Raw genomic sequence first — 26,676 nt, 5'->3', positions numbered from 1 at the left:
GGAGCAGAAAACGATTAAACTCTGCATTTATTTGGCCGCGCTCTCTTTTATACTCGACTTTCCAATACGTGTAAGTAGATACACACACACATACATGCAAAAAGGTTGTGCAGGATATCTCAATAGAGTCACGATTATTTACACGCGCAAAGCGAATAGAAGGCAACATAGTTCGCCATCCTATTCTGCCCTCTCTCCCTCTCTCTTTCACTCTGTTTGTGTGTGTGGCAAATGGGAAATTGAATTTCACGCTGAGCGAAAACAAACCCAATCGAACCACCAGGCACAGGCCGAGAAAATAATAAAATCATGCTTAAAGTAAAATTTACGCCGCCGTCCAAAGTTGCCAAGTTTAGTGGAGCATCCTCGCTCTCTTTCTCTCTCTTTCTGACTGTTGCACGTGCCACACGCCGCACCGTCCAAATGAAAATCGAAAGCAATAAAATGAAAGCAGAAAAAAGTGAAATAAAATAAGTGCGGCTGTGGCAGTTGGAGACGGCACCGCGTCTACGCTACGTATACGTAATGCGAGACAGGTAGCAGCAACAGCAACGGAAAGTTGACAAAACGTTGCATACTTATTGGGGCATGCAATCGCTTGACAACAGGTACTAAAAGCACCAATTTCGTGTTGCCAGCCTGACAGCCAGCCACCGCAGCTACGACCACAAGCTGAATTTATTTTCCATGTTCCATGTTTCATGTTGCTACAACAATGATGATGAGGATGATGATGAAATATCCACATGAAATACAAATCACAAGCCAAGCTGCTGCCAAGCAATTCATCCAAAGAGCTCAACGCTGAAAAGCTGACAAAATAAATATACAATAACCAAAGGCAATGGCCAAGTATTCGCTGTACTACTGTAAGTCTCTTCACAACTCACAAGTTAAATTATTATTTGAAGAAACCACATTTATGTAGAGCAAATCTCTGTCAGACTGCAGTCAGAAGAATACTGATGAATGTTTGAGCTTAACATCAGAAATCCCTTGATCTTTATGTCAATCGATTTGCTATTAAAGCTTACATATTTATGATTAACATTTTCGAGTTATCAAATTCTTGTTGACTTTAGACTACTTTTTTCTAGTTTCTAGTTTTCTAGTAGTGAATTCTTGTCTTTTGTTTTTGACTGGAAAAGAATAAAATAAGAATGAATTTATCTTCATGTCAATAGCTTACACTTAATTATTAATGATATTTGCTGCATTTTTAAATTTATTTAGATCATTAATTCCTCTTTTTTTTTAATAAACAAATTTACTGGATCTGCATTTATATCGATTTCTTATTTTGTGTAATTTTTTTTAATTTTGCACAATTTAAAATTTTTATTAGAGAAATTTGAAAATGATAGACTTATCTTGTTTTTTGATACATGGTGCATTTCAAAATGAAATGTTTGATTAAATAAATTTGTACTTTAAAAATATAAAGTCACTTTATCTTTATTATCTCTTTCCCATTCAATTTTATTCCATTTGCTGCATTTCGAATTTAAATTTAGACTAATTAAATTCGATTTTACTTTTAGACTATTCTCTAAAATGTTGTGCAACATTTTCAGTGACTGATGTCGAATTGAAAAAATTATCATAATAAAATGTGTTTTGATTTGGGCTTGATAAGAATTGTAGCCTAAATGTGGTTGGGAGGGGGGGGGGTTTGGGCTGGGCTGGCAAATGCCATTGAAATGGCTCATAGAATTTGCATTTTTAATTCGCCTTTTTGCCAGTTTTGCATAATGCCACCGACGTGTGTCAGTTGTTGTTGTTGTTACTCTTGTTGCTGCTGTTGCTGTGGCTGTCAGCTGCCAGTTGGCTGTGGCCCGTTGTTAGTTGCCTTCCATGTTTGCCAGCTGGAAAGGGTCCGCACGTTACAAGTTTGCCAAGAGAGGGGGGAGAACAAGAGCGAGAGCGAGAGAGAGAGAGAAAAGAGTCGCAGCATAGCGAAATTGGCTTGTCAGTTAGCATTTGTCGCTGTCGCTGTCTCAGTCGCCGTCTTAGCTCTCAACTTTGGCCGCAGGAGCCAAAACCCAAGTTAAGTTCGTGTCGTCCAAGTTGCGACTGAATTAATATACAATTGCATAGCTGAAGGCGCATTTAAATAAACAAACTAAACACGTCACACAAACGAATGCGAAATGTTGACTGCGAGGGGATGACGATGACGATGAGAAGCGGGCAATAGGGAATGCGAAATGGAAAGGGAAAAGGGGGCAGGAACAAATCTCGTTGGGGTTGCAAACTTTTGTCGCATTCATAAATATTCATAAATAAGCAAGTAAGTAAAACATATTTTCTGTTTGATTGCCTGGGCCAAGTTTTTGCTTTAACGCTCGCGGCCCCGGCAACAAATGGCAGTCAATTTTTGTCAAACTGTCGCGCTGATAAAACTCATTAAAGCGAAACTTTCCAAGCTCCTCCGATATGAGTGTAAAAAACAAGACAACCAGCGAGAGAGAGAGAGAGAGAGAGGGAAGGAGAGAAATGAAAAAAAGAAATGTGAAGCAAAATGCTTTGCGCTTCATTACAAGTCACTTCCGTTTTCCATCTGTTAGCTATTGTTGTTGTTGTTGTTTTGTAATGAAGGCGAAATCCGCAACGCTGATCTCTATCGAAAGTTTTTGGCTTTGATGATGGCGCCCCCCCGTCAACACCACGCCCCCTTCTCTGCCCTTACCGCCTACGAGTGAACCCAGCTGTGTGCGGCAGCAACAACTAAATTAAAATTTACAGCACTTAAAATGAGAACGTGCCTGTTTTATTAAATAAATTTTATGGGGCCGACATAGAAGACAGAACAGAGAGAGCGAAAATAGATAGAGAAAATGCGAAATGGAAAATCTTATTGTAATAACGAATTTTCTCGCTTGCTCAACTTGTAGTTGCTGTTGTTTTTGGAAATAAATTAGACATTTAATGATGACCGCAGGCTGTTTGCTGATTGCTCTGCAACGGACATTGTGGATATCTCTCTGTCTATATTCTATATATAGAATAACGAAAAGGAAACTTGCGCATTTTTGCTGAGATTTATTTAATTTAATTGAAGTTTTATTGAACGCAACGTTGCGGAACTAAGTGTTAAAGCACAGCACAGACAAAGCACGCAGCTGCTTTTGAAAGCTTTAACAACATTTCTCGTAAGAGAAAAATACCCTTAAGTTTGTTATTGCGTACGTAACTAAATAAATTATGCCTCCCAAGTGTGTGTAGGAATCTGTATCTGTTGTTGTATTTTTATTGCCAAACTGAGGACAAAGATTGCCAAAGTGGTCAACAAAAATGTTGAATCCTTGGGGTACAAAAAAAAAAAGCATTGCTTCAATTTAATATTTTAAACATTTCCAAAAAGCAGTAGAAAAGTTGCCAACTTACTTAATTTGTTAAGCAATAAATTACGTATTTAATCAAAACTCTAAACTCATTTTTCTTCTTTGATAAACACACGAGCAAAGCTTGGGAAATCCCCTTTTGCACTCTGATATATATTATTTTTATAGATGCGCCAGGGGCATATATTTCAAGGGCTTAAAACTTTTACTTACTCAACTGTCTAGCAATACAAATTCGCCTCTCGCTTCTTCGTTCTCAGCCACCTTGCAGTGAAGGCAAGTGCATTGCTTTACATTTTGGTAATTGAATTAGACAACAGGCGAAGCAGCACAAGAACAAAAAAAAACAGAGAAAAGAAAAAGAAAACAAAGAAACTTCGTTGTCGTTGGCTGCGATTACTTTCACTCGAGTGCTTCGAAAGCTTTTGACACTTGGCTGCAAAAATGTCTGCAGCAAAGGATACTCGCATGCAGGATATGCTATGCTATGAAGACGGCCATCAGCTGGGGACATCAAATGGCCGTTGTCGACTAATGAAAATTAGAAGAAAACTGGCGTCCCTAATGCGCAGACAGAGCGCAAAGAAGCGAGAGGGAGAAAGCGAGAGCACATTTGAATATGAATTTCAATTTATGCTCGGCGTTCGCACATGTCTAAGAGTCGCACCCCAAGGACACACTCGAAAAACACTCGCACACTTGTTTCCTCTCTCTCTCTCTCTCGCTTTTTGAGTTCGTCTGGCTGGCAGTCAACAACCTTAGAGCAAGTTTAAGGTAATAAGCTGGCTCAACAAAAAAAGGCGCAAAAAGTTAACAAGACGCTGGCACAAAACTAAACATTAAGCATGCACACCCACACATATGTGTGTGTGTGTGTGTGTGTGTGTGGGGCATGCAACTCGGCAGGCAGCCAGGCAGTATTTCTTGGGGCCAAGTTGCACATGCATAAGTTATGCTAAGGTAAAGTTCATGCAACTGCCACGCACTGAGACCGAGATCGAGGCACAAGGTAAGTCGTTGGCTTTAATGCGCCCGCTGCTTGCCACTTTAATTATGTGTGCCCCGAACTCAAGCTGCTGCTGTTTGTTGCCACTGCTGCAATGTCTGCTTCAAATCATATTAAAACTTTTTTTTACTCTAGACAAAGGAAGAGAGAGAAAAAATTAAGAAACTTTCTGCGCCGCAAAATGAACTGTACAATGATGTGTCTGGGTTTGTCTTTGTCTGCAAATGGCGATGGCGACGGCGATGGCGACCGAGACGAAATCCTCTCGCATTAACGGCACAGGACAATCGTGCAGTCTGCAGGACACCCTCTAATTATTATGCTATATGCGTGCGGGATGCTAAACAAACGTACTGCAAAAGAAAATATAATAATAAAATAATAATAATAATAGAAGGGAGCTGAGGAAGCAACAGAGCGAAGAACTCTCTATGGGCAGCATAAAGTTTGGATCATTGTTGTGGCCAATCTCTCTTTCTCTCTGTCTCTCCCTTAGCCAATCTCCGCATCATCCACTTGCTTAGTATATATCTTTCTATCTATCTGTCTGCTGTATTCCCAAGCTGTCTACGCATTTTCGATTTCAACTGCCCCAGAGAGCAAGAGAGAGAGAGAGTGGAAGATGGGCAGAAAGAAAGCCATAAATTGGCATTGGCAACCGCAAACTAAAGCAACAACAAAAAAAGAAGAAAATAATGAAAAAAGCTGGAAAAAAAACTTTTCCTTTCGGACTGTGTAGACGCAGCACTTAAGACCAACACAACACAGAGCCAGAGCCAGAGAATTCGCCAGAAACAACTTCAAATGCAATTAAGTTTCCGACCAGAGAAATCTCTGCCAGAGAGAGTTAAAGGAACGAGACTGACTGAACCAAAAAGAGTTGCTCCGTCTCGGGCCCCACAACAATTTCACGCGTTGGCCACGGCCAAGCTCAATAAAAATAGCAAAGGACTTGAGTTAATGCCATACAGCCACAAATGCCTTTCTTTCCTTTCCTCTACTCTACTCTATCTATCTATCCCTCATCCCAGTTTCCTCTTCTTTTTGACTGCATTGCACAATGTGCGGCATTAAAAATGGCATTAAAAATAACAAAAAAAGAGAAAAAAGTTAAAAACGAGGAAGAAAAATTATTATTTCACATTTAGCACGTAACGTACATAAATCCTTTTAAATAAACGTTTGGCACGTTTTTTTGTAATATTTTTCGCTGCTGCTCTCCTCCAGCAACTATGACGACGCGAAAGAGAACGAGAATGAGAATGAGGGCGAGGACGAGGACGACGCAGTCCATCGTTGTCCATGTTCACGGTTTACCTGGCAACTCTGGCAGCAGCAGCAGCAGCAGCAAACTTAAGTCTTATCCCTGCCAACAGGCGACGAGCTCACGCTTTTTTAATTTCTTTGGTTTTCTTAAAAAATTACTTGCAACAGCAGTGGAAAGATGGGCAGGACAACGAGCTGCGGATTATCCTGTCGCTCGCAACTCTTGAGCGCATGCAAATGGGTTACAACAAGAACAAAAACCATTTGGCTGGGCGTTCAAATTAATCATGCTGCATTATGGCCGGGGCGTGGCAAGTTCGTCGTCGTATTCGTCGTCGTCGTCACGCTGGGCAACGCTTTGGGCTTCGGTTGGTCGGTCTTTTAATTGATCGAAGTTATCGCAGCATTTAAGCATAGCATACTTTTCAGCGCACTTGACAACACTTGCACAATCGCTCTACTAATTGCAGCATTGTCTTGCCATCAAAAAAAAATAAGGAAATGCAAATATTATGCAAGACGTTGCCAAGTTGCAGCTGCAGCTGCATTGCAGATAGAGCCACAGCCTAACGACTGACACGTGAAGAACTTTTGCAACACGTACAAACACACATACAGAGAGGGACAAATTTACGAGTACAAATACACTTATTTATCATTATTCAGTCTGCCACCCGCTTGCCACCTCTTCTGACTTCTTTTTCTTGTGGGCTGTGATTTATTTGGCGAGGCAGCTTGGCAGCGTGGTTTAATTCTGGTTTTGGCCAAAATCACTTGGCTGCCACAGCCACTGTCTGAAGGTGCCACACAACGTGGCACGCGATAAGACGACGACGACGACGCCGCTGCCACACTCAAGGGGTCGCCGCCCAACTGCAGCCGCAAAAAGAAGCGAAGTAGAAGCAGCAGTAGCAAAAGAAGGCAAATGAAAGCGCTGCACAAGCAAATGCAAAAAATGACACGAAATCGTTAAGAGACTTTGTTGCTTGCCTCCTCCACGCCCTCTCTCTCTCTCTTTCTCTCACTCTCTGTCGCTGTGAGTTCTAACAACAAGCGCGTGCCCAGGCAACGGAAATGCTTTGGTTGCGCCCCCGAAACGCAAGTAGTAGGCGACTTTGAATGCGGCGCGGCGCAAGTGTCGCAAGCGATAAGCAGCAACAGCCACGCCCCCTTGTGGCACGACTGTCTCTTGCCCACACTCTCCCTCCTTCTCTCTGCTTCGTTCAGTCTGTGCAAATGATATGCAAATGTGTGAAAAGCCAAAGGACAACTACGTGGGAGTGTGAGTTCCTTCGCAGTTCCTGGACTTGACTGGTAAGCGATATGGCGCGTCTGCAATACTTTTTTTTTTGCTATTGCTGTTGTTGCAACCCTTCTTCTTCAGTATATGTATGTGTGTGTGTGCAACACAGGTAGCGACGACACAGCCAAGTGCTGTGGCAAGTACAAGTATGTAAACAAACGAAAGCTACGATGGCGAGTGAGTTGCATGATTTATGCCTTCGCTTTTTTTTTTTTGGGGGTCTTCTTCTTCTTCAAGTGGCATGTGAAGCGGCCATTTAAATTTATGAATTTGTCTGGGCTGGAAAATCAATAAAGCAACGTTTATCGATAGACTGAAGTATCTGCTAAAGATGACAGCGATATGGCATGCCACAGGGATCAGCCTTTTGCCATATATCCACGTATCAACCAACTGGCACGCTCACTCTTGCTCCATCTTTTTTTTTTTTTGTTTTTTGTTGCTGTGCGGTGGGAATGTTGCGTTTGGCCGCAGCGCATAAATTTCAATTTTCAATAAAAATGCTTGTAAAAAATGCGGGTAATTTACGTTTTTTATATTTGCAGCTACAGAGAGTGAAAGAGAGAGAAACACACACACACACAGAGAGAGACAGCTATGCAGCAACTTCACTCATGTGTAGACATAAAGGATGCGTTGGTATTTTCCATGTGTGCGTGCGTGTGTGTGTGTGTTGAGCTCAACGCAATGCGATGCTTTTTATGCGGTCGATTTTAAATGGTCTACTTGGGAAGTGCTGCACACAAAAAATAAAATTGTCATATGAAAAATGCATAATAAATGTGCTTGATTGCCGTACGAAGCGAAACTCTCGCTCTCTCTTTCTCTCTCTCTTTATAACACGCTGTGTGAGAGCGTGCTATGTGGCATGTTCACATGCCTTAGAGCGTGCCACACACATTGCACAATTTTTTGGCAGGGATGAGAACCGTTTTTATTGACAACGACATTGGCTGATTGATTTTTGGTGCTATTGCTGGGGCGTTATCCCCACGTTATTCCCCCTCCCAAAAAAAAAACAAGAGTACTTTGCTATCGAGGAGACTGAGTTAGATGGCTAGTGTTGAAATAGTGACAGCAACTGAAATAAAATTGTTGGCGCAAAAAAGTTTGGTCGTTTTTTTTTTGGGCGAAACGAGTCATAAAATTAAAATACGACTCTCTATGCATATATCATAGGACGGATCATAAAAGAACAAAACGACTTTCGGGTGTGTCATCAGAACAGTTATATGACGGCTATACAAACAACAGCTTTAGGGGCTGCCTGTTCTGAATTCCAATTTCGACTACGTTAAACTTTAACCGAAAATTTGAAATGAAACGAAAATACTAAACAAATGATTACATCTATAATTCAAAGCTGTGCCCTAAAAGTGGGCCTTAAATTTGGGTATATTAAATGCAAATATTTTAGAGTATATACCAAAAAATACTGAAAAAATACTTATATTTGTTGTGAAAATAAATTGAACTTGAATTCAAAGCTCTGCACACGAATTAGGATAGTACGTTTTGGTATATTTAATGCATACTAAAAAAATACTAGAAAAATACTAAATAGTATTTTTGCAAATGAGTTCATCTATAATTTGAATCTGCGAAAATGAATTGGACTAGAAAATTTGGTATACTTAATGTAGATGTTTTATAATATATACTGGAAAAATACTAGAAAAAATACTAATCAACATTTTTGCAAATGATTTTATGTCTCATTGAATGGTGCCCCCAAAAAAGTATTTAAAGCAAATATTTCAAAGTGTATACCAAAAAAATACTAGACAAATTTACAAAAAATATTTTATTAAATATTGAAAATATTGTCGGAATTAATTGCAGCCGTTGTATCTCTAATGTAAATTGTTTTTGCTTTGCTAGCAAATAACGCTTAATTGTTATAAAAAAAAAAAACAAATTATTTGAAAGTTCTAAATGAGCTGCAATTGTTTAAATGGCAAGCAACAAAAAAAAAAAAAAAAATCAATGAAAATATAAAATGGTTGCACGACTCAACTTGACGTGTTTACACATTTAATTAATTTGATGTAAGCTGTTGTTTATTTTCGGCCATGTTTGATCTATGTTAAAGTGTTGTGTGATGCGTTAATCAGGAATTTAGGGAGTGAAAGAGAGAGAACCGAACCAGAGAGAGAGAGAGAGAAAACAACGAGAGCCTAAGGCAAACAGCAAAAATGTTTGCTTAAAGCGCCTACAACAATGTTTATATTTCATGTGCCAGCGTTTTAAATATTTAATGTGTTTCTAATTGTGCGGCAATGTACACATACATACGCACACACACACACACACACACACACACACAAACAGAGAGAAACACATACTAACACACACGTGGAGTAAAGTGGACAATATGTATGCGTAAATTATGCAAACAGCATTTGGCATAGCATATTTATTATTACGGCTACTACTTCCATTGGCCAGGAATGATTTATTGTTTTGCAAAAATTAAAATTGCATTTGCTGTTTTTGGATAATTTAAATAGTGCTAAGTGCACAGCTGTGCCGAGGAGTGAGGGAGCAAAAAGGGGGGAGGGCGGTGAAAAACCAGAAAACATGACTTAAAACACATGCATTTAATTGCGTTTCAAACTAATTAAAATTGTTCGAGTGCCACTTACGCCAACAGCTGTTGTTATTCGTGTTGTTGAGGTTGGTATTGTGTAATAAGCTTACCTGCAATTAGAAGAACAAATAGAGAAAAAGAATTAAATGATTTGTTTAGTTTGTGATTCATCAAAGTACAGCACAAAAAAAAAACCATAAAAAAGAAACTGTCTCCTCACTTCAGTTGATGGCGTCTCCCTTGGGAGGCAACGCACAGTTTGTGGCACAGAGCTGTCAACGCTTCTGCTTAGCGCACAGCGTAGTTGACTGCAGTTTTTCACATGCCGCAGGTAATTTGTTGCACATGGATTGCGGCACAATTGGTACGAGATTGGACGAGTTCTTTGGACTTTGTCCAGTCTAGAAAAATGCTCGCATAACAAACGACTGACGACAACGATGACGATGAGGACAAACAAACAACAATCTCATGGCACGTCAACAAAAGCCCCAAAGGCAACACACATACGGAGAGAGAGGCACGCACACAGATACAAAGCAAGCAACCCAAGCCAAAAATGGACAGAGACATGAGCAATTGTTGTTGTTGTTGTTGCTTTGTTGTTGTTGCTGCTGCATCTTTCAATTTGAACCCTTTTTTCCGTTCGATTCATTTTCGTTTGCGTCTATAAAAACTGAAGGCAGGAAAATTGAAATGACATAAAATGAAAATTCCAATACGTGCGCACAATATAACCCAACGTCCATTGGGGATCATCTGCGTATGCCACACACTACAGTCTACTATACTATATATGCTATATACCATGCACCATTGGATCTTTCTCTTGTCTAAGAGATAGCCAGAGAATTCCCTCATCATATGTGTGTGTGTGAGTACATAATGAAAAAGTATCCCCGACAATAAGTAATCGAGCAGCAAAAAGGGCCAAAAACTCAGGCAGGCAGCAGCATTGCTGATGTTGTTGCTTGCCCCTTTTTCCTTTCCTCCTCGATTCCATTCTGCTTACTCATCGTCATTCCGGGTGCACAAATAATCAAGTTAGTACCCGAAGCGAAAATATCACAAGTTGTCAAAGTCGCACCTCCACAACTCCACACTCCAATCTTAATTCTCAATCCCGGGGCTGGAAAGTATTTAGCGCCCGCACGCCAATTACAATGACAATGAGTAATTATTTGTGCAAAGAGAACCCAAAAACGTTGCGGCGACCCTCGCCTAAGAATTCAAATGATGGCTGCAGCTGTTGCTCTTCCATTTGAATGAGAGAGAGAGAGAGAGGAAAAAAGTTAGTTCGAGGCTTGAGCCGCAAATTGCTGGCAAATTAATTTTTACTTGAAATTTTAATGAATGCATAAAGACTATTTCCAGTCTTTTGTTCCGTTTTGAGAAGGACGAGGGAGAAAGGAATTTCCATTATGGCTTTTTGTCTAGGTGTCAAATGGCCTTTGATTTGATCGTTTAAGGAATTATGCAAAAAATGCAAATGCAAATGGATGCATCAGCACCGATTGCAAATGAAAAATGATGCGACTTGGTTTAATTGCCAAAAATTTGCACATATGCGCCAAATTAATGTGACAATTGTGAGCAACGAATAACGCTCTGATAATTATAATGATGATGATTGCCATTCACAATGGCGATGCTAATGTGAATGCGAATACGAATGCGAATGCTTCGATATGGGTATTAGAGCACGTTCTGATAAATCGACAATGTGTCTCCCCCTTATCAACCATCCACCTTCCACCTTCCTCGCTCCTCCCATCCCTTGTCTAGTTGTCGCTCTGTTGGTCACTAATCCCGTTGACAATTTGGACATTAAGTGGGCGACACAACGCAGAGCAACGCGTGTGCTGACATTATATCAATTACTCAACACCAACCACCAATGCACTCGTCGCTAGCTTCAAACAGTAATTGCTGCAACTGCCACAGCAGCAGCAGCGTTGCAACTAGACAACTGAAATTGAGCATTGCAATTGATGTAATAATTTGACGGAGTCGCAAATTTTTGGCTTTCAACCATTGTTGTCAATGAGAGGAGTTCGACACACACACAGATGTGGCATGCCACGCCCTGTTGTCCACCCAACTAATGGCAGCTGCTGCGAGCTCGTGATTTAATTTGCTGCAACATGTGCGTCAATTTTAACATCCACACTTCATTAATCTCCCCAGAGAACAAATGATGCGAAGTAGTTTTGTTCAACCTAAATAAAGACTAATAAAACTAGTTGCGAAATAAATTCACAATATTTAAATTGCCAAAGTCTCTCACTCAGTTTGAAACTAATTCGATTATAAAAGTTGAACCAATCCTTTTTTTTCCGTGAGTGTTTTTCTTTATTTTTTGATACATTTTTTTTTTTGGGCAGCTCAGTCAAATTAACATTTGAATTTTTGGTGGCGATTGGTTGCGAATTTGTGATTCGAAACCTTTTGCCAATTGATATTTTTTAGACGTGAGTGCATTTTTTACATTTTTCGATATTTTATACAAAAAAGTGTGAATAGATATATGTGTATGTGTGTGTGTGTGTGTTGAGTGTGTGTTTGAAAAAACAAGTGTTGGGTTTCGATAGAAAGATGTGGAATGTGTGCAGCATTTCTATAATGTTCAATCTCTATAGTTCCCTCTCTACATATCACATATATATATAAACATTGTGAGGTAGTTGTCTAAATTAAAGTTGCAAAAAAAAAAAAAAAAAAAAAAATAAACATCTGATTGTCACAAATCAAAGCATCAGCTGATGCGCCAAAGCCTTAATTAAGTTGGCAACTCCACTTAGCATAGTTCAACTGTTGAGTTTATCGAACGGGTAGTAAGTATCGCCTTGATCCACACAGAGATGCTTTGAGTACTCACTAAGGGCAGCCATCTTCACTTATGCACTTTTTTTTCACTGAGAGCATTATTACATCAGACCAAAAATTTGCAAAGAAAAATTGCAAAAATAAATTTAAAATAATACTGCAACCAAGAAAGGAAAGCCAACAATTTTGGCATCCAAGGTTTTCTTTTGTCGCCAACTTGGATTGGCCGGCTCTAATAGAGAATTTAGAATTGCTAAATTTTCTCTTTGCCACTGATTGGTAAGTAGTGTCCATCTGATTAGACCTTGCAGTAAAAATGCTATTTTATGCAGCTTATTGGCCATACCTCTGGCAATTGCACCCGCTAGACCCTCCTTAGAGTGGAATAGGTGTTGCACATTGCGATCCTCGTCTCCCCCCCCTTTTGTTGAACAAGTGCAACTAGTGAAGCGCACGCGGATATTCACCCTAACCTGCAAGCCTAAGGGAGTTTTGGGTGAAGGCGGCGAACCTCGCTGCAAACAACCGGCTAGAGTGGGAATAAGGCGATAATCTTGCGGCAGCGAATCTTCGCTGCAGATTATCAAACGGTATTCGATAGCGGCTAAGCGAAGGCGATACTAGAGACGTTCAAAGGAGCGTAGATCTTCCGGCGAGAGATCTACGGCTCCACACAAAACCCGCCAGCACCATCTGCATTGGATTGTTTTCGTTCGTAAAATGCACTAAAAGTGCCAACATGGTTTGAATACTTGAAAAATTAAATTGAATTTGTAAATAGTACTTGTCAGATCAACTAACTCATTTTTTCGACTTTTCACACAGCCAACATGGGTACATAGGGATTGATAGCCTGATAACCATAACCTTTTATCATCTTTAACAGCTATCATCAACAATCATATATGCTACGACGGATTCATCGGTTATCAGGCCTGCTAACTTCGATGGAAAGTGCGTAAGTACGGCATAGCCGTGACTGTATTTATAGTTGATTGGGGTTGTGATTGTGAGGCTTTCAATTCCGTGTGTTCCGTGTTGGTATATTTTCGTATTATTAAGTCATGAAGACAAATATTTAAACAAAACAGATTAACGTAACGATAAATAATAGCTCGATAAATCAAGCACTATTGTTAATTAGAGATAATTTTTATAAACAAAATGAAGTATGTGTATTAAAATACTGAATATTATGGAGAAGAAAACAATGAGGCGTTAAACTTTTAATTTTGATTGGGCACTAGATGTGCGAGCGTTTGAGATAATGCGAAATGAGTACTGTCCCTCTCCCCTGGTATTACACTCTGTCTACACTTTAATTTATGATGACTTACTACCCAGTCGAAGCCAAAGACCCACCCCAGCCCTGAACTGAGCCGGCAAGTTAGCTAGACAGAGTAGGCTTAGATGAGTAGAACCTCGTGGTGTTCGTCACATAATTAAATGGCGCCCAACTCGTGAGGCCTATGGAAAATGTGCCCCAAAATAAACATTTCCTCATCAAACTATTCATTCTTTTTATTGAAAACATAGATGTATGAATTTTCTGCCTTCTGGATTGGCTGTTTACTGATGAGAACGTCGGAAGCAGACCAGGCGAAAAGAACATACATAGCGGATTCATTAATTGATAGTGTTATCAATGAATTAAACCTGTTAAATGCAATTTTCTGGCCAATAATGTGATTAAGGAAATTTTTTGTAGAATTGGATGAATTTCGATTCTCTACCGAATCATTGTTAGGCCCAGTACACAATATTGTGTTGTGGTATTGAAATCGAGAATTGTTCAGTATTGGTTAATATCGATCTGTTCCTCTTTCAATCACAAACACTCATCAAATACGTTACTAATCAAAGTAGATTCAGACTCTCAGTACACACTTCGCATTGTCTTAAAATCGCATTGAAGGGTAAGTCCCAAACTTAAAAACTTAAAACTTGAACACTATATTATCGCATATCGTAAACTTATTTTTGTCAATTACCTTGTCAATATCGAATACCGTACTAGTTCACATTCATATTTTAATTCATTATGCCGGTTACTCGCAGCGACGAAAACCTCGCATCAGCTAGTTCACTAATTCTTTGCAAAATTTGCAATGATTTAAAATCGTCTGAATTTGAATTAGTAAAACCCCTTGTAGTCATAACTTTCACTCCGAATGTATATCCAATTGGCTCAATACTAGCGAAACTTGTCCAACTTGCAAAAGCCGTGCAGGATAGGAGATATTTTTGGCTCAGAACAATCTGAAGGGTTAAGCATGCTTCATACAGTTGCAGCACCCCCAGTTTCACGCGAAGCCTCGGGAGCCGCTGGTACTAAACCACGAGATCGACCAAAAACAAGAGCTAATCAGAGAGAGAATCTCATGAGAAATGCCGCACAATCTCCTTCTTGGCAACACAGGGCAAGCTTAGAACAAAATGTACCTACTTCCAGGCAGCATCAAAATGCTGCGCGAGAAAGTCGCTTACCCCGAGCATCAACAGGAAGTACAACCACACCCGTTCCAGCTGTGTCTGAACAACGAGTTCAAGGACTTATCACTTCTTCACTCGATAACTTTCGAGCGGAACTAGTCGCTACTATCGCTGATCAGGTTGAATTTGCCTTTAGAAACTTAAATATTGCCGCCCAACCGCCAATAGTTCGTTCCGAGGAACCGCAATTGGAATGGGATAACGAAATTCCAGATCAGAATAACGAAGGATTGGGGCAATCAGGAAATATATCTGGTAGTCTCGATCGGCCTGACCGAATTTCCAGTACCATTGTTAATTGGCATCTTAAGTTCAGTGGTACACCAACTGATATACCAATCGATGACTTTATATATCGAATAAATTGCTTGACCTCTCGTTGTTTGAGCGGAAACTTTAATACGTTGTATCAGTTTGCGCACTTACTATTCTCAGGTCCAGCGTTAACATTCTATTGGAGGTTTCATCGTAGCTCTCATCATAGGAATTGGTATAATCTTTGTTCTCGTTTATGCGAAAGATACCAAAATCAAAGAACCGATGAAGACATAAAAGATAGCTTAAGACGCAGGAAACAAAAGTTTAATGAACCTTTTGATGAATATCTGGATGCGATGTTAAACATAGCAGATACGCTTAATTCTCGTCTATCCGATACCGAATTGGTCTCTTATGTTAAACATAATTTGAAACCAGATCTTCGACATGAACTATTACATGTCCCAATTTCAAATTTAGCTATCCTTCGTAGAGAATGTCACAAACATGAAGAATTCTACTCACAACTGCCTAAACATCAAAATCGATCGAATAACCCCAACCGAGTTATTCATGAGATTGCTTTAGAAAAAGACCTGGAGTCAGGCTCGGAAGATGAAGACTCAGAATCAGCAGATGTAAATGCTATGAAGTACTCTGATAATTTCAAATGCTGGAATTGCGATGAAATTGGTCATCGTTACCAGGATTGCCTGAAATCACGTCGTATATTTTGTTATGGCTGTGGAAAACTTGACACATATAAACCAAATTGTACAAAATGTAAAACCAAACAGGAAAACTCGCAGAAGGGTATTCGCTTACCACCAAAAGCGGATATCCGCAATTAAAAATAGAACCAAATTCTCTAGAGTATTCTCAACCACCTGCTATATCGAATAACTTACCTGACTTACAAATTCATCGACATTTTATACCTTATCATTTGCGATTAAGAAAAATACACACATCTCCGAAATCGCGTGCTGCTCATCGTATGCATACATTTTGGTCGAAAAGCGTGTACTAAATTCTTATAGGATATCAGCTATCGTAAATAAAGACAACGATATACGACCCTTTACTTACCTCAACATTCTCGATCAGCGTTGTTTGGCCTTGCTCGATAGCGGAGCAAATAAAAGCGTGATCGGAGGAAACTTAGCAAAGTACATTCTTGAAAATAATATTAACTATCTTAAATCCAAAGGATTTGTTAAAACTGCTGATGGACAACCTCAAAAGGTCGCTGGTACCATTAATCTTCCAATCGAATATAATTCGACAAAGCAATCGTTTGAGTTCCTAATTGTTAGCGCCATCACGCAAGATGTTATTTGCGGAATTGACTTTTGGAATAAATTTGGAATTTCTGTTAGTTATGTTAATGCAGTAACTGAATCTGAAATTGAAAATGAAACGATACCCAAATTGTCTCTTACAGTAATGCAAAAACGCAGATTACAAGCAGTTGTTGATTTTTTTCCGTCATGCGAAAGGGACGGCTTAGGAAAAACAACACTTCTTGAACATTCTATAGACACAGGAGATAGTACTCCCATTAAACAAAGATACTATCCCATATCTCCAGCTAAAGAAAAGCGACTTTGTGCCGAGATTGACCGCATGTTACGTTTAGGAGTAATAGAAGAAGCTTCGAACTCTGCATGGTCCTCGCCTGTGGTTTTGATTGTTAAACCTGGCAAAGATCGTCTATGTCTTGATTCTCGAAAGCTAAATGCAGTGACGAAGAAGGACGCATATCCCATGCCTAGCTTAGAAGGTCTTCTAAGTCGATTGCCATCTGTTAAGTGCATTTCCAAAATCGATTTAAAAGATGCCTTTTGGCAAATTTCTCTAGACAAAGAAGCGCGACCAAAAACTGCTTTTACGGTACCAAATAGACCCTTGTATCAGTTTACTCGGATGCCATTTGGCTTGTGTAACTCACCTCATACAATGTGTCGTCTTATGGATCAAGTAATTCCCTATGACATGAAGGAACACGTATTCGTTTACCTAGATGATCTATTGGTCATGTCCTCTAACTTTGAAGACCACTTACTGCATCTGACCGAAGTGGCAAATAGATTACGAAAAGCGGACTAACAATAAATGTTACCAAAAGTCAGTTTGGAATACGAGAAGTAGATTACTTAGGCCATGTAGTAGGAGAAGGCACACTTCGAGTAAATCCAATGAAAGTGCAAGCCGTTTCCGAATTTCCGGTGCCACAGTCCAGACGCCAACTGAGACGATTCCTGGGCATGACTGGTTGGTACCAGCGTTTTATTCCCCAGTACTCAACGGTCATCTTTGAACTAACAGAGCTGCTAAAAGGAAAGAAATTTGAATGGAATGAAGAGGCCCAACATGCGTTCGAAGCAATAAAACATAGACTATGTGCTGCTCCGTTTTTGCGTCATCCCAACTATGAGTTGCCATTCATAGTGCAATGTGACGCTTCAACATATGGCATCGGCGCCGTATTAGCTCAACTTGATGCAGAAGGCAACGAACTACCCATTGCATATATGTCGAAAAAGTTGAACAAAGCACAACGAAATTATTCTACAACGGAATTAGAATGCTTGGCAGTTGTATTAGCCATTAAGCGATTCCGTATGTATATAGAAGGCCAATCATTCAAAGTTATAACCGATCATGCAAGTCTGAAATGGTTGATGAATCAAACAGACCTTCATGGCAGACTTGCTCGGTGGGCGTTAAAGCTACAAGGAATGGATTTTCAGATCGAACATCGAAAGGGCAGTCAAAATGTAGTCGCTGACACTCTTTCCAGAGCATTCGAAGAAAATGTAGATGTTGTTGAGCTCGAAATACTACCAGAGATAGATTTAAACTCGGATGCATTTCTCGAAAGTGATTATGTCGAGTTAAAAGAGAAGATGAGCAAATCCAATCTTCCGGATTTCAAAATCATAGACGGATATTTATATTACAGAGCAGTATTGCCTTCCGACGTCAGCGAAGATATTGGCGATGGCTGGAAACTGTACGTCCCTACATCTCTCAGAAATTCGGTGATAGTTTCAGCTCATTGTACCCCAACGTCAGCACATTGCGGCACAGCGAAGTGTCTAGAACGCATTCGTAGGCATTTTTATTGGCCACGAATGGTAGTGGAAGTGCGAGACTTTATTAGCAAATGCGAAATATGTCAAACCTCAAAATACCCGACACAAAATCTAAAGCCGCCAATGGGTATTCAAACAATTAGTGAGCGAGTATTTCAAAGACTCTACATAGATTTCATAGGTCCGTTTCCACGCTCAAAACTTGGTAATATTGGAATTTTTATCATCCTGGATCATCTTTCAAAATTCACATTTCTTATACCAGTTAAGAAATTTTCGACTTTAATAATCATTGATCACTTGCGCAACACTGTATTTAACTGTTTTGGCACACCAGAGTTCATAATCAGCGACAACGGCACTCAGTTTAAAAGCCGAGAATTCGCTGCATTTTTGTCTTCGTATGGTATCAAACACATGTTCACTGGAGCATATTCCCTCAAAGTAATGCAGCTGAAAGAGTCAATAGATCCATTAATGCGGCGTTAAGATCATTTATTCGATCAGACCAGCGAGAATGGGATATATATGTTAGCAGTATCAATTGTGCTCTACGCAATAACATACATCAATCGATAGGCGCGTCACCGTACTATGTTGTATTTGGACAACATATGATGACGCATGGTAAAGACTACACAGTACTTAAAAATTTGAATCTCTTAAGTGAAGGAACTGCTCGACTCGATCGTGCTGACAAATTTTCTAAAATCCGTGCTGATATTCACAAATATCTGAAAAAGGCATATGAAAAGAATCAGAGATCGTATAACTTTCGTACTAAAGAACGAACCTTTGAAGTTGGCCAGACAGTAATTAAGCGTAACTGGGCACTGAGCAATATGGCAAACAATTTCAACGCTAAGCTTGCACCAGTCGGCCTTAAGGCACGAGTAAAGCGAAAAATTGGACAGGCCTTATACCTATTAGAAAATTTAGAGGGCAAGGAAATTGGTCAATTTCATGCTAAAGACTTGTGGAATTCAAAGAGTAACTACCTTCTTTCAGATTTTACGTCTTCGATTGAACTCTCGATTAAAATCTGCTGTTGTGAGGTAGTTGTCTAAATTAAAGTTGCAAAAAAAATAAACATCTGATTGTCACAAATCAAAGCATCAGCTGATGCGCCAAAGCCTTAATTAAGTTGGCAACTCCACTTAGCATAGTTCAACTGTTGAGTTTATCGAACGGGTAGTAAGTATCGCCTTGATCCACACAGAGATGCTTTGAGTACTCACTAAGGGCAGCCATCTTCACTTATGCACTTTTTTCACTGAGAGCATTATTACATCAGACCAAAAATTTGCAAAGAAAAATTGCAAAAATAAATTTAAAATAATACTGCAACCAAGAAAGGAAAGCCAACAATTTTGGCATCCAAGGTTTTCTTTTGTCGCCAACTTGGATTGGCCGGCTCTAATAGAGAATTTAGAATTGCTAAATTTTCTCTTTGCCACTGATTGGTAAGTAGTGTCCATCTGATTAGACCTTGCAGTAAAAATGCTATTTTATGCAGCTTATTGGCCATACCTCTGGCAATTGCACCCGCTAGACCCTCCTTAGAGTGGAATAGGTGTTGCACATTGCGATCCTCGTCTCCCCCCCCTTTTGTTGAACAAGTGCAACTAGTGAAGCGCACGCGGATATTCACCCTAACCTGCAAGCCTAAGGGAGTTTTGGGTGAAGGCGGCGAACCTCGCTGCAAACAACCGGCTAGAGTGGGAATAAGGCGATAATCTTGCGGCAGCGAATCTTCGCTGCAGATTATCAAACGGTATTCGATAGCGGCTAAGCGAAGGCGATACTAGAGACGTTCAAAGGAGCGTAGATCTTCCGGCGAGAGATCTACGGCTCCACACAAAACCCGCCAGCACCATCTGCATTGGATTGTTTTCGTTCGTAAAATGCACTAAAAGTGCCAACATGGTTTGAATACTTGAAAAATTAAATTGAATTTGTAAATAGTACTTGTCAGATCAACTAACTCATTTTTTCGACTTTTCACACAGCCAACATGGGTACATAGGGATTGATAGCCTGATAACCATAACCTTTTATCATCTTTAACAGCTATCATCAACAATCATATATGCTACGACGGATTCATCGGTTATCAGGCCTGCTAACTTCGATGGAAAGTGCGTAAGTACGGCATAGCCGTGACTGTATTTATAGTTGATTGGGGTTGTGATTGTGAGGCTTTCAATTCCGTGTGTTCCGTGTTGGTATATTTTTCGTATTATTAAGTCATGAAGACAAATATTTAAACAAAACAGATTAACGTAACGATAAATAATAGCTCGATAAATCAAGCACTATTGTTAATTAGAGATAATTTTTATAAACAAAATGAAGTATGTGTATTAAAATACTGAATATTATGGAGAAGAAAACAATGAGGCGTTAAACTTTTAATTTTGATTGGGCACTAGATGTGCGAGCGTTTGAGATAATGCGAAATGAGTACTGTCCCTCTCCCCTGGTATTACACTCTGTCTACACTTTAATTTATGATGACTTACTACCCAGTCGAAGCCAAAGACCCACCCCAGCCCTGAACTGAGCCGGCAAGTTAGCTAGACAGAGTAGGCTTAGATGAGTAGAACCTCGTGGTGTTCGTCACAACATATCGATGTGAGTTTTGTATATATATTGGTGTTTTTTTTTGTCTATACTCCTATTTCATTTTTTTTTCTTTTTTTAGGGGCATTTTTAAATTTTTTTGGCAAGTTTTTAATGCATTTTTTTTTTCATGATGACCTCTATTTTCATTATTTTTTTTGGGTCAAGGAATTGTTGGTGTAAATGGTGCAGTGAATGTCAAGTGTCCAACGTAAAATTTAAAGGTGTTAATCCAGTGCAAGGCTGAGCAGTGTTTTCTGTTCTGTTGTTGTATTTGTGGACTATCGATTAGGATTTAGAGCTCAACTAAACTAAAACTAAAAATACTGCATCTAAATTCTATCTGTCTAAATGTTTTTTTTTTCTTTCTCTACCTTTCTAGCTTTTTTGTCTATCTTTTTTGAATGTTTCTCTGATAAAACTATTGCTAAATTCTTCTGATCTAATCTACAACAAAGCTGATGATTGTGTCTGCTGCTTTCCTTTTCTCTTTTTTTTGACTGTTGAGTGTTTGCAATTGGTTTATTTGTTGAGACGCGAACTCTTGCTCTTGGCCAACTGCAACTGCAACTCTTGCTGCTGTTCCTCCTCGGCAATCACTTCCACCTTCTGATTGATATCACTTCCAAATAGCCGTAGTGGCCTTGTCCACCATACGCCTAGGCGATGGCTGTGCACTCTCTGACTTCGAGGAGGCGCCACTCGCCGCCTTGCCACCGCCTAGCTCCAAGTCCGAGTTCTCAGTCAGCTGCATTGTCTGTATGGCGGGTCCTTCGTAACCCTCGAAAATCGAGTGCAAATTGCGAGTTGACTCCAGGCGACGATATGAGGTCATAAAGATCGAACGTATGCGATCGAAGGTCTCGGGATCGTAAACCGAACGCGCTGTATTGGTGAGATCGAAGGGCTCCTCGATGCACAGTTCGTTCCACTGATGAATATCATTCTTCACCGCCTTCGAGGCGCGACAAGTCTCCACGGGCAATACGCCGCCCACACGTATCGAGATGGCAAACTTACCATACTCAAAGATGCTGTAATAATGCAGAAAATTGAGCAACAGTTCACCCAGCGATTGTGTGTTCTCCGATTGATATGGCGGCATTATCTCATTCATGTCCACATATCCGAAATCCGTGGGCTGCAGTATGCTAAACTTTTCCGGGTACATTTTATGCAGACACGGCAACACGGGAGGATTGACACCTGCTTGAAGAAAGTGTATAACCATCAACATCAAGGAGTAGCTGGAGATTGTCATATTCTTGGCATTGTTGATGTTATGATGCTGAGCCCACTGTTTGATGGTCAAAGCCATGGGACGCAATCGCCACTCCAGCTGCGAATAGCAATACAACAAGTGAGTGTTGCGTATTCCCACCGAATTGTTGAAATTGATATCGACCTCGACACGATGGCGACGATCTGTGAAGCGTAAAATCGGCACACGAGCCTCGATCAAATTGAATTCCTGAAACTGTTCGGTGGCATTCAACATTTCGCGCATCAACTGCAAATGATAGACGGCCTCCATGCGTGGATCAATGTTCGGATTCGTGCAGGCCAACATGCAAATGTCCATGTCCGAGCACTTGGAGCCAAAGTACGAGATGGACGAACCCACCAAGTAGAGACCATAGCGTGGATACACAGCCTGCGAAATGTTATCAGTCAGTTAATTAGTGCTGCGCACTCACAAACTTACCATCGTCACCTTATAAATGAAACGCCAGAGACGCATCTTCGTCTTGTAGATTTGTTTCGTCTGCTGGGCGGCAAGAAACTTTTGCCAAATCGATTGCGTTAGAGAATCCCACTTGCTGCGACTGGCCACCGAGATGGGCGGACGCTTCATCTCCACCAGCTTGGCTCGAGTGAGAAAGCGATCTGCAGGTGTGTAGCCAAAGAACTCATGCAAATAACGATTCTGCAGCGAAAGCGGTTGATTGTCATCGAGGAATTCCTCCTGCCAGAGGAAGTTTAGATGTGGTAAAGTTGTGGCACGCTTTGAGCCAATATCTGTTACCTTAATAATGCCACCTCTGCTGGCCAATGCGGTAGCTTCATTCTCTTCGCCTTCTGCTTGCTGTTGAGGCTTCAACTCTCCCAGCATATCGCCACAACAGTGCGATGTGCACTTCAAGCCATTCTTCAGTCCTTGACTAGATTTACGTTCCGCTTCCTTCAGATAATGCATATCTCCAAAAGGCACAAGATTTGGACCCTTCAAGTCCGGCAACTGTGCACTTGTTGCCATTGCCACACAGCTCATTGTAATCTTCGAAACCATCGACTCCAACGAAGCATCGCTTTGCTCGCTCTCTGCGCTGTCGCTGGGCGAACTGGGAGCCAAGCTGACATAGGACAAACCATCAAAGTCACCCGAAATGGAGCCAGTGTGCTGCGAATGTCCATGTGGATCGGCCTCGGAGGAATAGTCACCTGCTGTTACTGATGTTGAGATGCCCACAGCGCCAGCCACAAAGTCCGAATCTTGTGGCAGATCGGCATCCGAGGTGCCGCTGCTTGCTGCAGCTGCCAAGACCAAAGCATCCTGCTCGGATAGTTCCGTCTCATACAACGTTCCATTGGTGGCATAATCCACATGCTCCAGTTGCGTGGAGTTGTAGCAACGTGAGTGTTGCTGTTGTCGCAACTCTTGCGCCTTGCTCAAGCGACGCACTCCTGGCTGATAGTTGGCCATGTGTTGTTGTTGTTGCTGTTGTTGCAACTGTTGCTGGTTGGCAGCTGCATACCGCTGTCGATTGCGATAACTGCGCTGCGGATTGTGATAAATGGGCGTCACATTGTTGTTGTTCTCTGGCTGCTCCACTTTGGCAGAATTCAGAGATTCCGAACCGGAGGAGTTGGAACTATTCGTGTTCACCAGCTGACTCTTGGAGCGTTTCAAATGCCTTCCAGCTGAAGTTGATTGCGCGGCGCTGCCACTTGGCTGATTGCTGCCACGTCGTTGCATATTCATGTTCAGCTGTTCGAGTGCCACAGTTTGGGGCACATTGGGATTGCCACGCTGCAGTCCGCTGCGTGGATCGAATGGATGGCGTATCCTTGTGCCCGGTGCACCGACAGTCACATTCCCTGTGCTGCTGTTGTAGAACGTTTTGGTTTCGCGGGGAAACGTCATCGCTGCATTTGCATGGCGTGCGGGTCCAAAGCGTTCCCTGACTTGAGCTGCAGTGGCGCCGCGTGCAAAACGCGGATCCAAATTCGCGTAGTCAGCGAAGGCCTCCGGATGTGGATGCTGCTCGGCATTCGGCGACTGTTGTTGCTGCTGCTGCTCCGCTACGACTGGCAAATTAGGCGCCACATGACGATAGCTGGCACCGCCTCCACTTGCACCTCCTCCTCCTCCACCCCCGCGTGGCACCGCCTGATTGTAGTAGCTGGAGTACATGAAACGCTGAGCGCCATACGGATGCTGCTCGAAGCCCAGCGGCACCATCGGTATGCCATAGGATGAGGCATAGCCCTGGTTGTACGGATAGTTGCGGTCGAATTGCCAGACCGCATTCTCGGCATGCCACAGACGTCGCTGCGTGCTGCTGCCGTAGCCCGCCGGACAGAGGAATTGCTGCGGCGATAGATTCGCATTGCCCGTTGCTGCCGCTGCGGCGGCTGCAGCTGCCGCCGCTGCTGCTGCTGCTGCCGCAGCGGCCACAGCAGCGCCCCCGAAACGATGTGTTTGATTAGCATTACCTGGCGATTGAACGCCCGAACGTACCACATTCGCCACGCCCGATGGCATTAGCGGCAACTGCGATGGAGGCGGCGGCGGCGGCGGCGGCAACGTGCGCAACATGCGCGGCATTATCGATGTGGGCGTTGGTATGTCGAGCGTGATGCCAGCCATGTGGCTGCCGATGCTGTAGAGGAAACCCATCGAGTACTTGTAGCCACCGGGCGGACGTGGATACGTTTGGGTGATCGTCTTGTGCACTAGTTTCTTCTTGTGGCGTCGTGTGCCCGGCAGTGGAAACTCATTGGGATCGAGGTACTCGATGCCGTCATCCGAGTCGAGTTCCTGTTGCTCTTGTTCTGGTTGCTGCTGCTGCTGCGAAGGCTGTGTTGACATTTCAGCTGGCAGTTTAGCATTAAGGTTGCTGCTTACATTGTTTTCCTCGCTGTCAACCAACTCGGCCAGCTGCTCCATCGATGTGGATTGCTCCATGTGCTGTGGCAATGCTAAAGGTTCTAGCAACATGGTTGCTGCCGCTACTGTTGCTGTTACTGTTGGTGGCGTCTGCTGTTGCTGTTCCTCTTCGGCGGGCGTTGTTGTTGTTGTTGTTGCTGTTTGTGTTGTTGTGGTCGCCGTGCTAGTTGCACTTGCTGCCGTTGCCAGCGCCGTTGACATTGCTACCAATGCGGCACAATTCCAATTACAAATACATATAGGTTGCCAAATGCCAAAAACAAAAGTCAAAATGCTATAGAGAATCTAATGCGCGATCGTGTGCTTAACCAAATTGCTCTAGGCTTGTGTGTTCTTTATGTTCATCAAAAAAATGAGCAAATACCGTGACAGCAAACGTAACGCCTAGCCTGGAGCCCTACGACTCAAATGTCACACGATTCTATATACGTATATAAAGAAGTTCGCACTTTGCTTCACTTTCTCACACGCACACTGAATTTCACCGAATAAAACATACAAAAAAATGCAAATATAAAAGAACATTTAATTCAAGTTGTGTATTTATTTGTTGACATTTGCTTTGAGCATCGCATTGTTTAAACACTTGATACACTTTTTTAATAGTTTTTTTTTTAATTTACAGATTTGCACTGCAATCACACGCGAAGGAAAAATTTTTTAATTGACATTTGTCAAAGTCAATGACAAAGTTATTAATTTGACAGCTTAAAGATGAGTGTTGGAAAATTCCCGTTAAACTTTATCGATAACACATAAAGCACGTCTGCAGAGAATTCTAGACTTTCCACTGCTTGCATTCCCTTCTCCTTTACCTTTATTTTTGTAATATTTTTCTAAAGCAAAGTAAAGCATCTCTTGAGCCAAATTCTTTGGCGCATCGACAACAAAAGACACACAAAGCAAGCACACATAACGTACAACAAAAGTGTAGCTAAAGCTGACACAATTTGTGGCATGAAAGCAAAATGCGAAAGCGAATGGTAAATCTACGTCAAACACTCAACATAGTTCCATTTCTCCCCATGAAAGCCAGCTTCTTCAGCAATGGAGCTCCACACACACACATACGCATACACACACTCGCTCACAAATTCCATTTACAATTTGATTTGCTTATGTAAATTATGAAAATTGCCCGCAGAGAGTAACCACAAGTAAGATTCGATTTGGCGGCTTAACAAAATGCAGCCAAAGCAACAACACAAAAAACTGAAAATAAAATTGTTCATTGCTTTTTGGCTGTAATTTGAAACAAATCAAATTTATTGCCCAGACGCACAGGCGCCCGTCTCGCACACAGCAGCAGCCATTGGCAATTTTCAGTGTTCTCTTTGGTCCTGGTCTTGGTCCTGGTCTAAGGATGCGGCCAGATGCGTTGAGCATATGAAATGAGCAACCTCGAGAATTAAGTACAATTTCGCATAGAGATTGAGAGATACCAGAAAGAGAGAGAGTACTCGATAGACGTGCATATATTCAGATACGGGTCGCACATATTCTAATTAGATTTCAAAACATTTCGGTTTTTTTTTATTTTATATTTTTGAATTATGTTCAAAGGGGTGGCTGCAAAAATCTCATGAGTCATGGCAGATTAGTGGGCATGGCTTTTGGTCCTTTCCTCCACCTCAATTTCAGCTGCTGCAATGCTTGACGCGTGTTTCAGATTTTCGATTTGCCACACTGAGAGGAAAAG

General features: G+C 41.4%; 2 protein-coding genes across 12 annotated transcripts in view; both read right to left on the bottom strand.

Annotated features, from left to right (window-relative positions):
• The window catches only part of LOC132787025 (sterile alpha motif domain-containing protein 5), a 168,139-nt gene that overhangs the window by 60,176 nt on the left and 81,287 nt on the right, over window positions 1-26,676 (bottom strand). Inside the window, exon 3 of one of the 7 annotated variants that reach the window (XM_060793871.1) lies at window positions 9,521-9,619. The exons of the other annotated variants lie outside the window; for them this stretch is intronic. Coding sequence (XP_060649854.1) covers window positions 9,536-9,619 — 84 coding nt within the window. The 3' untranslated portion in view covers window positions 9,521-9,535. Of the gene's footprint in view, window positions 1-9,520; window positions 9,620-26,676 lie in introns of those variants that run through there. 7 annotated transcript variants of the gene reach the window in all.
• LOC132784202 (poly(A) RNA polymerase gld-2 homolog A) lies at window positions 21,078-25,607 on the bottom strand. 5 transcript variants are annotated; one of them, XM_060789641.1, is made up of 4 exons: window positions 24,936-25,607; window positions 22,833-24,887; window positions 22,512-22,772; window positions 21,078-22,460 (listed from the first exon to the last, which is right to left on the bottom strand). In XM_060789641.1, the coding sequence occupies exons 1-4, from the start codon at window positions 25,176-25,178 to the stop codon at window positions 21,426-21,428; spliced, it is 3,594 nt and encodes a 1,197-aa protein (XP_060645624.1). In that variant the 5' UTR covers window positions 25,179-25,607; the 3' UTR covers window positions 21,078-21,425. The 5 variants fall into 5 exon arrangements, with proteins under 5 accessions (XP_060645624.1, XP_060645625.1, XP_060645626.1 ...); XM_060789642.1 differs by having other exon boundaries at window positions 22,833-24,878; XM_060789643.1 differs by having other exon boundaries at window positions 22,833-24,875.

Source organism: Drosophila nasuta, chromosome 2R, assembly GCF_023558535.2.
Source record: "Drosophila nasuta strain 15112-1781.00 chromosome 2R, ASM2355853v1, whole genome shotgun sequence".
NCBI lineage: Eukaryota > Metazoa > Arthropoda > Insecta > Diptera > Drosophilidae > Drosophila > Drosophila nasuta.
This window is presented reverse-complemented; position numbering and strand designations above follow the sequence as displayed.